Source organism: Nicotiana tomentosiformis, chromosome 10 (genome assembly GCF_000390325.3).
Source record: "Nicotiana tomentosiformis chromosome 10, ASM39032v3, whole genome shotgun sequence".
NCBI lineage: Eukaryota > Viridiplantae > Streptophyta > Magnoliopsida > Solanales > Solanaceae > Nicotiana > Nicotiana tomentosiformis.
In genome coordinates, this window is record NC_090821.1 from 8,841,730 (window position 1) to 8,855,827 (window position 14,098).

The 14,098-nt window shown below is 35.0% G+C and overlaps 1 protein-coding gene across 1 annotated transcript; it reads right to left on the bottom strand.

Annotated features, from left to right (window-relative positions):
* Positions 1-197: 197 nt before the first annotated feature.
* Positions 198-13,890, bottom strand: LOC104103159 (MADS-box transcription factor 23-like). Its single transcript, XM_033657954.2, has 9 exons — positions 13,803-13,890; positions 13,295-13,518; positions 10,341-10,419; positions 2,321-2,382; positions 1,215-1,314; positions 1,080-1,121; positions 912-995; positions 646-788; positions 198-516 (listed from the first exon to the last, which is right to left on the bottom strand). Exons 2-9 carry the CDS (start codon positions 13,474-13,476, stop codon positions 489-491), a joined length of 720 nt encoding a protein of 239 aa, XP_033513845.1. The 5' UTR covers positions 13,477-13,518; positions 13,803-13,890; the 3' UTR covers positions 198-488.
* Positions 13,891-14,098: the final 208 nt, after the last annotated feature.

The following is a 14,098-nucleotide window of genomic DNA, read 5'->3' on the forward strand; positions in this document are numbered from 1 at the left end:
GTTGTAGAAACCTTTACTTAATGATTTGTAAGGTAGCATATTATAGATAGCCGTTCTTGAAGTTTTTGTACTTGAAATCAATTAGGAGGGCTGGTTTCTCAATATGGGCTAGTGAAAAATATCTACTAGGTTTTCTGAGCTTGGTGCTTTGCCCTGTATGGTTCAAAAAACGGTTTCTGAATGCAAATCATGCTAACATCGATACCAAGGACTAGCTTTGATCATACAACTTTTTTCATTTAACAGTTGTGTGTTACTGAAGCAAACTGAGATAAATTCCATGATCCTGTTCTTATTTTCAATCTTACATTACATTATATATATAAACTTCTGCATGTTCATAAAGATTATAAAGCTATTCAATATATTGGCGGAGCCGATGTTGATGCCTCTCCATTGATGAACTTCTTCCTTCTATCTTGTTTAAGAATGTCATTCATATAACTATCTCATAGTTGTTGAGCTTGTTGCGATAGAATAGAAAGCTGTCAATCTGCTTTGTAATGCAGTTGTAGTCTGTTGCAATGTTGAAAACGGTAACAGTGAGATTAGTATCCCATTTTATTTTTGATCCTTTTGAGGGTGGGGGTGGATAATGGCGATTCTAATAAGTAATTCATCAACGATTCTCAATAGAGAATTTACCCGAGCTTCATTGCATTTGATGATGTATCCTTCCTCTGTCCTTGTGGCTGGCTTAGCTGGAGATTGATAAAACTATATCCATTGCTGGTTGCGTGTGTAGCAGGAGTCTCATTTGCTTCATTTCTGCCTCCCGTGCCATAAACCTGAAACCAATGTTTTCTCCTTTAGATTAAGCCCAAGCATGCTTGTGGTAAAAGGGAAACAGAAATTATAATACATGGCGCATTTTGTATAGTAAATAGAGGCAATATTCCTGAAGTTAGTACCTTTTTCTGCAATCCTATGTTCTCTTGATAAACGAGATTCACCTTCTCATTTAGTTCTATATTTTCTTGAAGAATGATATTGCCCTGCAGTAGGAATGTTCAAAGTCATCTCTATATCGAAACTTAAAACACAGGACACGGGGACTTATGATAGTTTTCTAGTAAGACCTTCCGGTTCAGTTCTTTGATTTCATCAGTTAAAATTTGTTCCTACAACAGAAGAATTATTACATTTAGGATCAGTGTAGACTTGATAAAGGGAATGTTCAGTAACCACAAAATTTTAAATGGTTTAGACTTTACCTTTTTCATTCGGATGCTTCTCAAACTCATGTCAAGTTGGTTTTCCAGATCTGTAAGATCTTTGATGCTGAGTCTAGAAAGCTTTTCACCCAAAAGCTGCCTGTGGTCAATATCAGATAAGGATAGTTAACATTTGTATCCTTTTATTCGCTCAACTTATAGCTACTTTTGTGGACTCTTTAGACGCTGCACTGTTAAGGGAGAGAAGTCCTTTTTTCTGTAGATATCTTTTAGCATCTTCTTGGTGCGGGTATGTGAAACAAGTTATCTTATTAAAAAAAGGTGAAATTTATTCATTAAATCCTTAATCACCTCGGTCTGAGGATAGAAAACATGAGTACTCTTATGAATAGTTGAGTCGATCTTAGCAACAGCTTCATGGACAGGAAGTACTAGCACTTCTTGTTTAATGTCGAGGGAAGAGCAAACCAGAAGAGAAGGAAAGAATAAATGCATTCTCTGCTGTGACATGCCATGTTGCATTAGAGCAATATTTCAGCATGTGTCTTACACTTGAGGTTCGGTTCTAAGAACCTTTAACTTCAATACCACTTGAGTATATACACATTCATCCTTTGAATTGAAGGATGTGTAGATATGGAGGAAAAAAGTGTCAGATGTATTGTCATTAATTATTACATAGTGCGGAGAGGCAAAGATCACAATTAAAGTTTGATGAGGATGGTGCCAATCGATCAATTGCTATCCGAACTCTTAGTGCCTTAAAAGATGTTTAAGTTATGGATGTTGGGCTGGAATGCTGAACAGGATTAAAAAGGGTTACTTAAGAAGGTATAGCAGAGTAGTAGGAGATTTGCCTGGATATTCATTTTCTTATGATAACAGCATTAGTCTCTAGCTGGATGTGTACAACATTTTCTTAGAAGCCAATATCCAATTTGTGCTGAATGCCTTGGATAGAGATATCTTCATTAAAAGAGATATCCTTCTCTTTTTCTTTTTTATATTCACTTAAAATTAGGTCTGAAGTTCATAGAATCTCTAGTGGATATACATTCATATGGAAAGTTTCGTAGTCGTAAAAGCATATATGAATAGTGGCTGCAATTCTAGGTACTCAACATCAAGTTACTGAGCTACCATACCTGTGGCGTTCTTGCAAGTAATGCAGTTGTTGCCTTAAGTTTGCTGCTTCCCCTTGCCAAAACTAGCAAAAAGATAAACATAAGGAAGTTGTTTAGCTTAACTAGTTTAACTTGACAACTGCTGTATTAGTTATATAAGACAAAATTAATAAAAGAACTTGATTCGTGACAGTCTTAAAGTCTTTAAGCAAGCAGATACAAATTCTGTTCATCTTTCCTGTAATAATCCCTAGTGAATTATTGCAATTCCATAATTAATTCAAGGAAAAAGCATGTGCATTGGTTATAACTTCACAAGAAGCAGTGGGCTTTCTTGAGAACATTTTGAAAGCTAATAAATGCATATGTTGGAAATTGTGGTTTCAATGATCAATCTCAGGTCCTCTACATATTTTCTTTTTAATTTTCTGGGGTATAGATATATTTGGAGCAGTTTCTCATTCTCATCATCTAGTAGGAGTAATAAGCAGTTATTACCATATGTGTATGATTCTCAATATCATGATTCAGATGCTTTGAACTAAGCTTCTAAAGCTAATGTATGTGAAAGTTTTATTTGATTAGGCCTACGTCAGGAGTTTGAACCTTGCCACTAACTGAAGCCGCCTGGTACGTAAGTGGGTGTAGGATAGAGGAGCAAGCCCATAGTACCCGGAGTTTTTAGCAGGTGAGCACAATTACTGGGCAGTTAACTCCGTCAGATTCTCAGTTACAAGAAAAAACAATAATAATAATAATCGTCTAATTTTCATTAGAATCACTTTATGCTTCATTGTCTGAATCACATCACGTCATCATGAGGCGATAATCCCACCCTTCGAACAACTTGTAACTTTAAGCGACAGAATGATGGTTAATAACACTATCGATAAATTGAACAAAACAACTAAAAAATGAAAATGAAGACTATGATTATTGCCACAACCAAAGCATAATGGAGTGGAAAATATAGGAGAGAAAAGTAAGAATAGCCAAAATGACAAGAGAAATGCAGGATAGGTAAAATTGCTGCAAGGATCTGAGGGAGACTAACAATGTCAGAGTGGGGGGAATTGGCGCTGTGGGAGGCCATGGTTCAGTTTGGGGTTTGTGAAGAAAGTGAACTTTGAGCCTAACTCATTCCTAAAAGCTAGCACATGCGGTGAGCATTTCCCGAGACCGCTACAAGGAGACTATATCACCCCAACATGACCACACCTAGACAACTGGAGCGTGGATAACATAGGGACCCAACATTGGGAAACACAATAATAGGGATAGGTTTGACCCCGATACCATGGAAGAAAATGGACCTTGAGTTTAACTTAACCTCAAAAGTTAGCTCATGAGGTGAGGATTGCACAAGAGCATATAAGGAGACAACTATCCAATCCCTCAATCATCAATGTGAGACACTATAATTGGGTTTTTGATGGATGGTAGAGACAATGTTAGGGTGGGAAGAGGAGGGGGAGAATAATAACATGAGTAGTATAGGGGGGAGGGGGAGAATAATAACACGAGTAGTATAGGGGGGAGGAGAGTGAAGATGGAGATGGTTGGGGATGAAGGGAAGGATGAGGAAATGTATCATGTTTCCACTTATGGATAAATCTTCATATCCCCCTTCACCCCCCTCCCTCTATATCAATTTACCTGGTCTAGCTGGAATAGTGTGCTATCAAATGGAGCATTAGGGCAGATAAACTTTTTCTGGTTTACAATCCATGTACCAAATGGCCTCTAATTGTTGAAAATGTTGGATGTCTGTGGAGTCATTAGAAATTAAATTTCGCATCAAAATATGTTATGAGGCTCCAATGATTTCAGGTAGCAAGAAATGTGCAACCTGGTGTAAGAATTAACTTTTTACCTTGTATTTGGATCTTCCTTGTGCTTCAGCAACTTAGACTTTTGGGATATCTTGAGTTTCGACCAAGCATCTCTTCTAACCTGAATTCCTAGAACTGAAATTTCTATTAGGACACCCTTTGCATGTACGGCAGATTCCAATATCAACAAATTATGTTGAATGAAAGACATAACAACCATCTTGCTGATAGCAATGCGAATCAAAGCCTTAGAATTAAGCTGACATCTCAATATACCCTGCTCATTGGTAGAAGTGGTTTTTCCTTGAGGCCATTAGGATGCAAATAGTATACCTTTCCTGTCGTGAATGTTTCTGATGGATCCGCTAAGTAAGATTAAGGTCTTGGAAGAACAAAGAGAAGTTTCTAAAACATGGTTTATTAAGATCTTGATATGCATGTTAAGTATTTTTTTCGCTTGTTGTTCATGTGCTTCTACTTTCATATTTTCGGCTGAGATCTCAGCTTGAGCTTTTCCCAACTGCATTGAATGTTCAGGCTTGTTAGCATGTCACCGGGGATGTTTGTGAAGAGTTTCCCAACCCCCATGCTCGCCACCAACCTTGGACCAGGTCTCCGGGGCCAAGCAAGTATTAGAAAACCAAACCTTGGTTCTTGTTGACATTATACGGTGTATTTTGCAGTTTGCATGAATTTAAGAGGTTATATTTTAAGTAATTTCAAGAGTCATTTCATGAACTAGCTCGCTGCTTTTTCTTTAGAAAACGGATGCCTTTAGTGCTATCCTCATTGGCTGATCAGTAGAAAGAAAAGAAATGTGACCTGATCGCCTCCATTGGTTCTGCTGATAGATAGGTTCATATAAACAGTTTTGTCAAAAGCGAAAAGCTCTAAAAGGCACTCCAGTTTGATTGGGACTTTAAGTGCGGGCTTTATTAAAAAAGACGCAACAACTACAACAACAACTATCCCAGTATAATCCTATAAGTGGGGTCTGGGGTAAAAAAAGCGCAACTAAGGAAAAAATTAAAATATATATGTAATTCAAGAAAAAAAATTTCACTCCTAATTTCCTCAGCAACTAATACACTTATTTGCTGATAATGTTTGTTGTTTAGTACTGCCCAGTTCAAGATAGATCATGGTCATTGAGGCGCACGCCTTAGTGCCTTCCCTACACTGAAGCGCAGCTTAAGTGAGGCGAAGCACCCTCCTTGAGCTTTTTTGAGCTTCAAGGCTTAAGAGCCTTAACTGAGCCTTTGATAACACTCATATAAGAGACCATGATAGATGCTCACCTGAGCGCGGAAGATCAAGGCTATATCATATGAATTTGACCTCTATGCTTCTGTGTGAACTATAGCTGCTAGATATGTAAAAGCTAGTTGTTGTTGGAATGCGATTTAAGGCATCCGCGCAACGCAAAGTCAAAAAATGGATTTTCTCAAGATCATCAACTTTCAATCTTTAAGCTTTTGAGCATAACCCAACCTAGCTGGTTTTTTTTCTGTCGTTTGCTGAATGGCTATGTAAGTGATATGGGGGACATCTGGATATTGCTTCATGATGTTCCCTCTTTTTCTAAATTTAGATATATGTATATTACTTACCTTTGATGACAGATCCTTTACTAATTCAGGTGGGGGTAAGACGTCCTCCATCCTCTTGTGGATTTCCTTTTCTACTGGAATCTGCAATGTCAAAGCATTCTCTGCGAGACATACGATCTATCTTTTAATGGTATTGTATAGAAAATCTTGTCTCATCAGGAACTTCAACCTGGTAAGCAGAATGGCTCTTTGGGAGTTGTCTTTATTTGTCTGCAAATGCAAATAAAATAGGCATTAATGTGCGCCTTGCTGTCTTTTCATACCATAGCATTCTGGCAATAAACATCGAGATTTCCGTCACAAGAACTGTTGCAGGGCCAAAATTTTTGTCTCAAGACAAGTTGTGAATTGGACTTGTAAAAGGGACTCTTGTACTTGGTTCTTTCAGTAATATGATCAGAATATTTTAACTTGGAACACGAGACTAATAGTCATTAGTCGTATGGATTTGATTTTATCAGTTGGAAACTCCAACTTCATTCTCTATCAGTTTGCTTCAGCATTCTTTTCCTGGCTAAAGATTCCGACTATTTTCCAAAACTTATCTGATTTTGGATGGTATTTCTGTGGTTTATCTCGTTCTGAACAGTACTGAACTAATTGATACGATTTATGCTGCACTAAGCCTGAATCTTTAACTGTCCCTTAGAAAAGATGTCCAGAAGCAAATATGTGATAAGTTAAGCTGTTGAAGCAGTGACCACTGGGTTCTGAGACTTAAAAAGAACTTTTGTACTTACTAATTTCCATGGAGGTTTGGAAGAAGGATGATGAACCAGCTAAATGTATGCAGATGAAACAAGAAAAAAACACCTGGAACGATCAAGTAAAAGTATGGAGAGTGAAAGTGTAATGGGAACTGGAAAGATCAAGGCTGTTTACAATTTAGTCTAAAGATTGCTGTAAGTCAGTCTTGGAACATGGAGGCCAATATAGGTTTAGATTTTGGGAAGAGATCAACATAGTTATTGTGGGCTGTGGTAAATTATTTAGAATATTTATTCAGAACTATGGTAGGTAGCTCTTTTACCTATCACACAATAGCTTAGATCGATGTTGCAATTCTTAAGGTAATGTTTCCCTATTTCTACTTGAATTTTAGAATAGATCAAATCCTAAGAGAAGTCAGCGGAGGAAACTCCCATTTTCAGATCGAACGCTGCTTCCCAAATCTTTTTGAGACAGTCATTTCAAATAGCTTGGAGACTCTAGCCGGTTTCCATTCCTTTCATGAGATCTTGTTAAACAATTAGATCACAAGCGACAAATAGAATATTACTTCAGGCAAGATTTCATACATAATTACCTTTTCATTGCTTTCCTGATATCTGCTTTAGCAATTGCTAGTCTGAACAACTAAAGGATGGCATTTATCCACAAAGCAAATAGAGCAAGTTCTACGTGCAACGTAGTATATCGAAAACATTCTCTCTGCCTTCACAAGGTAGGGGTAAGTTATGCGTACACACTACCCTCGCCACTTGTGGGATTACACTGGGTTTTTTGTTATTGTTGTTGTTGTTCTACGTGCTGCATAGTTGGATAACTTTTGGTAAATGAACATTAGTACCCTAAGTAGTAGTAGTAGTAGTTTCATTAAGGTATTTCTAGAGTTTATTAGATAAGCAAGTTAGGAAAGTTGATATCTGTTACCTTGAGACTCTCACGCCTAAACTGGTCATAAGCATTTGCATTGATCAGGTAGTGACATATCATTTATGATCTATTATTATTCATTATCTGTCTTTCCTTTCATTTTCTTATTTTCATTGGCTTGATTTGGTACCAGACCGCTCCAGAATATATCTGTTTTTCTTGCTCCTAAGATTTCCTACAAAGTCTGAAAATATGGCCAGTTAGCTGTTGGCTGCATAGGAGAATAGCTAGAATCGATTTACCAACTTGGTATATCCTGATTGGTGTCTTTTGTTTGCAGCTGCTCCTTATCTCGCTCAAAGAGGATGTCCTACTTCACTAGGTGATTCTTCACAATTATCCGATCGAGAGTTCAATAGATCAAACAGTTGAATCATGATTTGGCATTTGATCCTACGATGAGATGTAGTAACATAAATAATGTAGGATCGAGAGGAGTGACAAGCAGGTGAATGAGAGAAAAGTTGATACTAAGGCAAAGCAGATGGTACTATTTCATATGTCAACGACAATGCTTAGGCCATGCATAAACAAGGCGCAGACCAGCCATGTAAGCGTACTTGGTTGAGGAGCGAGGATTGTTCTGGATTCATGTGATAGTTCTCTCCTTTGGATATCATGAATGATAGGTTATGTGCCATGTTATGTTTTGATGCTCTAACAAACTTAATGATAAGAACCAGATAGGAAATCTGTTACACATCCTCAAAGTGCTCAAGAACAACAATTCTCAAGTCGGGCACAAGTTCCAATAATCAGAGTCAAAGAGACGATAGAGGGAACAAATGAACATAAGTTCCCTAGCTGACTGTACCAGTCAACTACTCACAGCTGTAAAGCCGCTGCAACTGTTCCTCTGCACACACGCAACAGTGTGAACAATGCAACAATCACTTTATGGGGAATGCCTTGTACCGAATATTGCTTGCATCATCCAAGTGACATCACTTGGATATTATTAACATGAAGCAGTGAAGAAAACACGCACTTGCACATTCAGAATTAATCAAGCTTTCTCTCAAGTGTGTTGCCAACGACTTTCAGGGCTTCAAGAACAGAGAACACATCATAACGAAGGACCAGTTTCCTGCATTGAGTTATTATATGTCATTGGTTATGTTGTATCTTTGTTAAATTGTTTTACTTGTAATTCCTACTTAGCTGAGGTAGAAGCATTATATAGAAAATCTTTTGTAAAACCATAAACCTTGTGTTTGTATCTTGACTAGAGTTAGTCGAGTTGTGAGATTTGTAATAGAGTTATTACAAGAGATTTGTAATAGAGTTATTACAAGTGAGTAAGGGATTAAGAGTTTAATTCCTAGGTTACAATATGTTATAATCTAAAGTTGATCAGTTAGTGAAGTTGAAATACTACGAGCGTAGGTCGTGATTTTTAATCGTAAAACTCTGTTGTATCATTTAATTTTTTGTGTGTTTTGTAGGAACTGACAGAGAAACCGATTCTCTATACAGTTTGGTGGACCCTAAGTTTTTATCAATGAACTTTCAGAATTGATAGGCTATTTTTAAGTCCTAATTACCTGGATGACTGACGTAATTGGTATTTTTGCAATCCAGAAGTTTTGTGAACATGGAATGTCATCTCCTAGTGCTGGTTTTAGAAATGTTCCAAAGGCAGCATCTATTTCAGTTGAATGATTCCGACTTCAAATGGATATTGGATATTCTTTGCAAAATTATCAAGGGAGGATCACCTCTGAATTCGGTTTTGGCCCTATTTGGACTCTTCTTTACTACTTGGAGGGTTTGGACCTTTAGAACTGCGATAGGAATACATTTGTTTTAAGTTTTCAGCTTTCTAATCTCATGTAATATATATATATATACAATAATTACTTGTAGTTGAGTATTCTTTAGGTAATAGTTTTTTCACACGATTCGTATACAAAAGTTAAACTCTCTTCCTAAAAGAATTTAACTTATATACATACAGATATAGAAAGTAATTTCACATTATTGAGGAGTACTAAATTATAGTATATGATTTATTTTCTAGATTATCAATCTCACTTATTATCGACAACTTCTAATTATCTTGTTTGGGCCCTTAATATAGTACAAATCTTTTTACCGTTTAGTGTACTAAACTTAAACTCGTCCCAAAATACTAATTAAATTAACTTTCCCCCGAATTAAACTGATTATTTTTTGAGGGATTTGCAAAAAATTACAGCCCAACACACTACATTGTGCCACATAGCCCATTATTTGCAACAATGTTTATATAGTCGGTATATAACATTAAAAAAAAATTGACTTTCGTCTATTACGAACTTCAACTCATGAAAAGCATCACCATATAACTATCATCACCAATTACCTTCAAATTTTAGCCACAACTTCAAAATGACATCCTCCACTGAACCTCAGTCATCAATTTGTCAACTAAAATTCCAAAAATCACAAACCCCATCCACGAGTTTTCAAGCTTTTAAAAACTCCAACAATGGAGTTTTTAAATTTTCGCTTTAAATTCACCCACCAAATGTTTAAATCAGTGATGATAAACATGAATATCACCCTAAAATAAGTTTTTAATACAGATCTTCTTAATACTTGTTAATAGGTGAAAAGAAGTTTAAAATAATATAAAATAGGCTAATTTAGGTAAGAGAAAAGAATATAGGCTAAAATTGGTTGGTAAAGTAACTTCCCCGTATTATTTCTTAAATCTTTTCGTGGCCCGTAATTAAACTGATTCGTTGATTAGAAATTCAATGCATACGTCTTTTGCCTTAAAAGATTGGTTAAAGTCTTTAGGACTTAGGAGGTGAGGTCCATGGTTTTGCTCATTGCAAGTCTAACCATGGTTGATTTGGACAAATAGCCACTTTCGCGGCCTTTAACAAATATAAACTTAAAAGAGAAACAAAAAGAAATATGTGGAATAAAATTTCTGTTTGATGAAGAGCTATATACCTTGACTTCTGACATAGGATTCATGAGGTTATGATCTTCCTCCATCACTTTGTTGTATCTCTCTATTACAGATCTCATGCTGATAATAGAAAAATTACAGCACTGTCACATACTATATATTTGCAAATGCAATTATAATTAAACTTCACGATAATGTGATCATGGGTAGGGTTTTGGGTAAGGGTAATTTACTTGGGTTATAGAGCATTTTTAGTTTAAAATAATATAGTACATATATTTTATAAAACGTCTGGAAATAGGATTTTGTCAAGAATGATTTTTTAGGAAATTAAGTGAAAGTTGAGTGATTTTACAGTTAGAAAAATAATTTCAATGATTTTACTTTGAGATTTTTGTGTAATTAACTCTAATATATAGTACATGTTGGATTTTGCATCTGTTACTGCTACTGTTTTCTAGAATAATTAGTTATTTAGTTTTAGGAGGAGTCTGGTAGAAGATTCAGAATTTTAATTATAGTAAGAGTTTAGTAATTTAGTTGTAGGAGGAGTCTACTACTTTATTTATTTGGCTATTTTAGGCCCTATGATTAATAAAATTTTAGAGACAGTTTTTCAATCCTATTTTCAACCTTCTTGCTGCTTGCATATTTTTTCTAAAATCCATAACAGTGGTATCAAAGCCTCCATTGATCTTGACGGATCTCTGAATTCGCTGAAAAACAACCAATTTCAACCACTTTTAAACCATACGCATTTTTACCCATACCGATTTTTAACCAAATTTTTAACAATGGCAAGCAACGGTCTCTCTTTGAATACCCCACGAACTTTCACTGGTAAAAACTATCAGATTTGGTCAGTGAAGATGAAATCTTATCTTGAAGCTTATGATCTATGAGAAGTTGCAACGGAAGACAAACTTATACAACCAATTCCTGCAAATCCTACCCTTGCCCAGATCAAAGCTCATTCAGATGAGAAAACCAAAAAATACAAAGCCAAAACTATAATTCAAAATTCAGTTGTAAATTCAATCTTCTCTAAAATCATTGCATGCGAGACAACAAAAGAAGCTTGGGAAACACTCAAACAAGAGTATCAAGGAAATGAACGAGGAAGACAAAATCAGATTTTAAATTTGAAAAGAGATTTTGAATCTCTTAGAATGCAAGATGATGAGACCATCGCTAATTATTCTGACCGAATTTCTTTAATTGTCAATAAAATCGGGTTACTTGGCGAGGATTTTAAAAATGACAGGATAGTTAAAAAAATTCTTGTGACAATTCCCGAGAGATTTGAATCCAAAATTTCCTCTCTCGAAGAGTCTAAAGATCTCTCTACCATCTCTGTTGCAGAATTAATAAGTGCTCTTCAAGCACAAGAGTAAAGAAGGGCCTTCACACAAGACAAAATTACTGAGGGTATTTTTTATGCGAAATACCAAAAGAAAAAGTCGATTATTCTTATTGCAAATATTGCAAAAAGAAAACACACTTAGAAAAATTATGTGAAAATTGCAAACAAAAAGGTCATGTTACAAAAGTGTGCAAGTTCAAAGATGCTCATGCATAAGCAGTAATAGCAGAAGAAGTAATTGAGGATGACCTTCTTTAGACTGCAGCAACAGAAGCAAGGAGGAGAGTGTTGGATTTTGCATCCCTTACTGCTACTGTTTTCTAGAATAATTAGTTGTTTAGTTTTAGGAGGAGTCTGCTAAAAGATTCAGAATTTTAATTATAGTAAGAGTTTAGTGATTTAGTTGTAGGAGGGATCTACTACTTTATTTATTTGGCTATTTAAGGCCCTATGATTAATAAAATTTTAGATAAGTTTTTTAAATCATATTTTCAACCTTCTTGCTGCTTGCATATTTTTTCTAAAATCCATAACAGTACCAAACTCTAAATTCTCTCTTATATATATTTGTCTCCCAATGTTGTTTAATGGGGCTTGTATTTGTGTTTGACGTGCATGTTTTATCTATATTAATCTTATAAGCTAGAAAAGAGAGTAATAATATTAAAGCTTTGGATATATGGAGTAGAATATAAATATATGTATCATGCATGCAGACACATAAACTTCACTAACGATTTCACATTCAAACTGATCATAGGATTACTAGGTTTAATCCTATAACAGATAAAACAACTCAGTCATAATAACCTGGTTCAAAATTTTACACAAATTTGATACTTTGAGTGCCAATGTTTAAATTTTGTCCCCGTTTTTAAAAGTTTTGTAGATATAAGACCAAGCAACATATATATATATATATATAACTTCAATTTGGGCATAACTTGTTCAAAATTATGCCTATGCCCAACTTCATTCTACTTGTCCAAATCTCCATTTTTTTCGCTTTCAATTAAATCCTTTAAGAGAACTTTTGACTTAATTATCTAGCCACACCACACTCATCAGTAACAATTTCTTTGGAATTTGCCCTAGGCTTGTTTTAGGTGATCTAATTAATGTTTTAATCCAAATAAAAACGGTAAAGCATCTTATGAATAATGTTATGATTACCAAACAATGAACGCTAGGAAAACTTCGAAAATCTATCAGTTTTACTTGAACCCTAAAATGAAAAATTTAAAAAAAGGAGAAGAATTAACCTAACCATTTCCCTAGACTGCTTCTCGTTTAATTTTCCTTTTTCTCTTTTTAACAAACATAACTGGTACTATATATTATGCAAAAGATAAGGATTAATACTCTTTTCAAAAATACAACAACTACATAGTCAGTATAATCTGACAAGTGCGGTCTAGGGAGAGTAGTGCGTAAGCAAATCTTACCGCTACCTTGTGTGAGATAGAGTGACTGTTTCCGACAGATCCTCGGCTCAAAGAAAAAAATAAAGCAAGTTTGAGAAAAAAAACAGTAGTGACTTGTTTTCAGAAAATGACCTAGAAAATTAGAAGGAAATTCAAGGCATAAACTTTCTCCAATCCAGAAATTAAATTACAGGAAAGTCTATCTAACCTTGTGCTTGCAAAATCATAGAGCTTGGCTGTACTGGAGAAAATGATAAGTCCAACTTCAGCATCACAAAGTATTGAAAGTTCCTTAGCTTTTTTGAGCAGTCCATTTCTTCTCTTTGAGAAAGTGACTTGCCTGCTTGTTATGTTATCGATCCTTCGAATCGCAATCTTTCCTCTCCCCATTGATCTCTTTGTTATCAATATATCTAGGGTTTCTCCTCTTCTCTGTTAAATCAAAGAATTAACATATATTAGCCCAAAGCTTTAATTTGAAACAATAAATCAGAAAGCTTAATTTCAAATATCCAAAAATTAGTATAAATCATCGGTAGCTTGAGTAATTAAATTATGTAGAATCTTTCTTAGCGATATATATATATATATATATATATATATATATATATAGATCCACCAAAAGAAAATAAATCAGCATTTATATGAATTGGCAAAGGAAAAGTAAGGATACAAAAGAAACAAAAGATCTAATTAAGACTAAACAATGAGCTTACTAATTTGTCAGAAACTAAGGGAGAAATATGATGTAAGGAGAGACTTGGAGTTCTCTGTGTTAAATATAATCAGGTTTTGACAATACTTATATATGAGTATTTACAATTGAAAGTATTAAAATAAAATAAAAATTGATAACGATTCTAGTATTATACGTTAATTATTCACCATATCTTTTGACATTACTAATTAATCTTGATCTTCACCGTATCTTATTACATTACTAATTAATCTTGATCTCCTAAATGCTAAAGTAGTTGCAAGTGGGCGTTAAATGATACCTCGGAGATTCAGA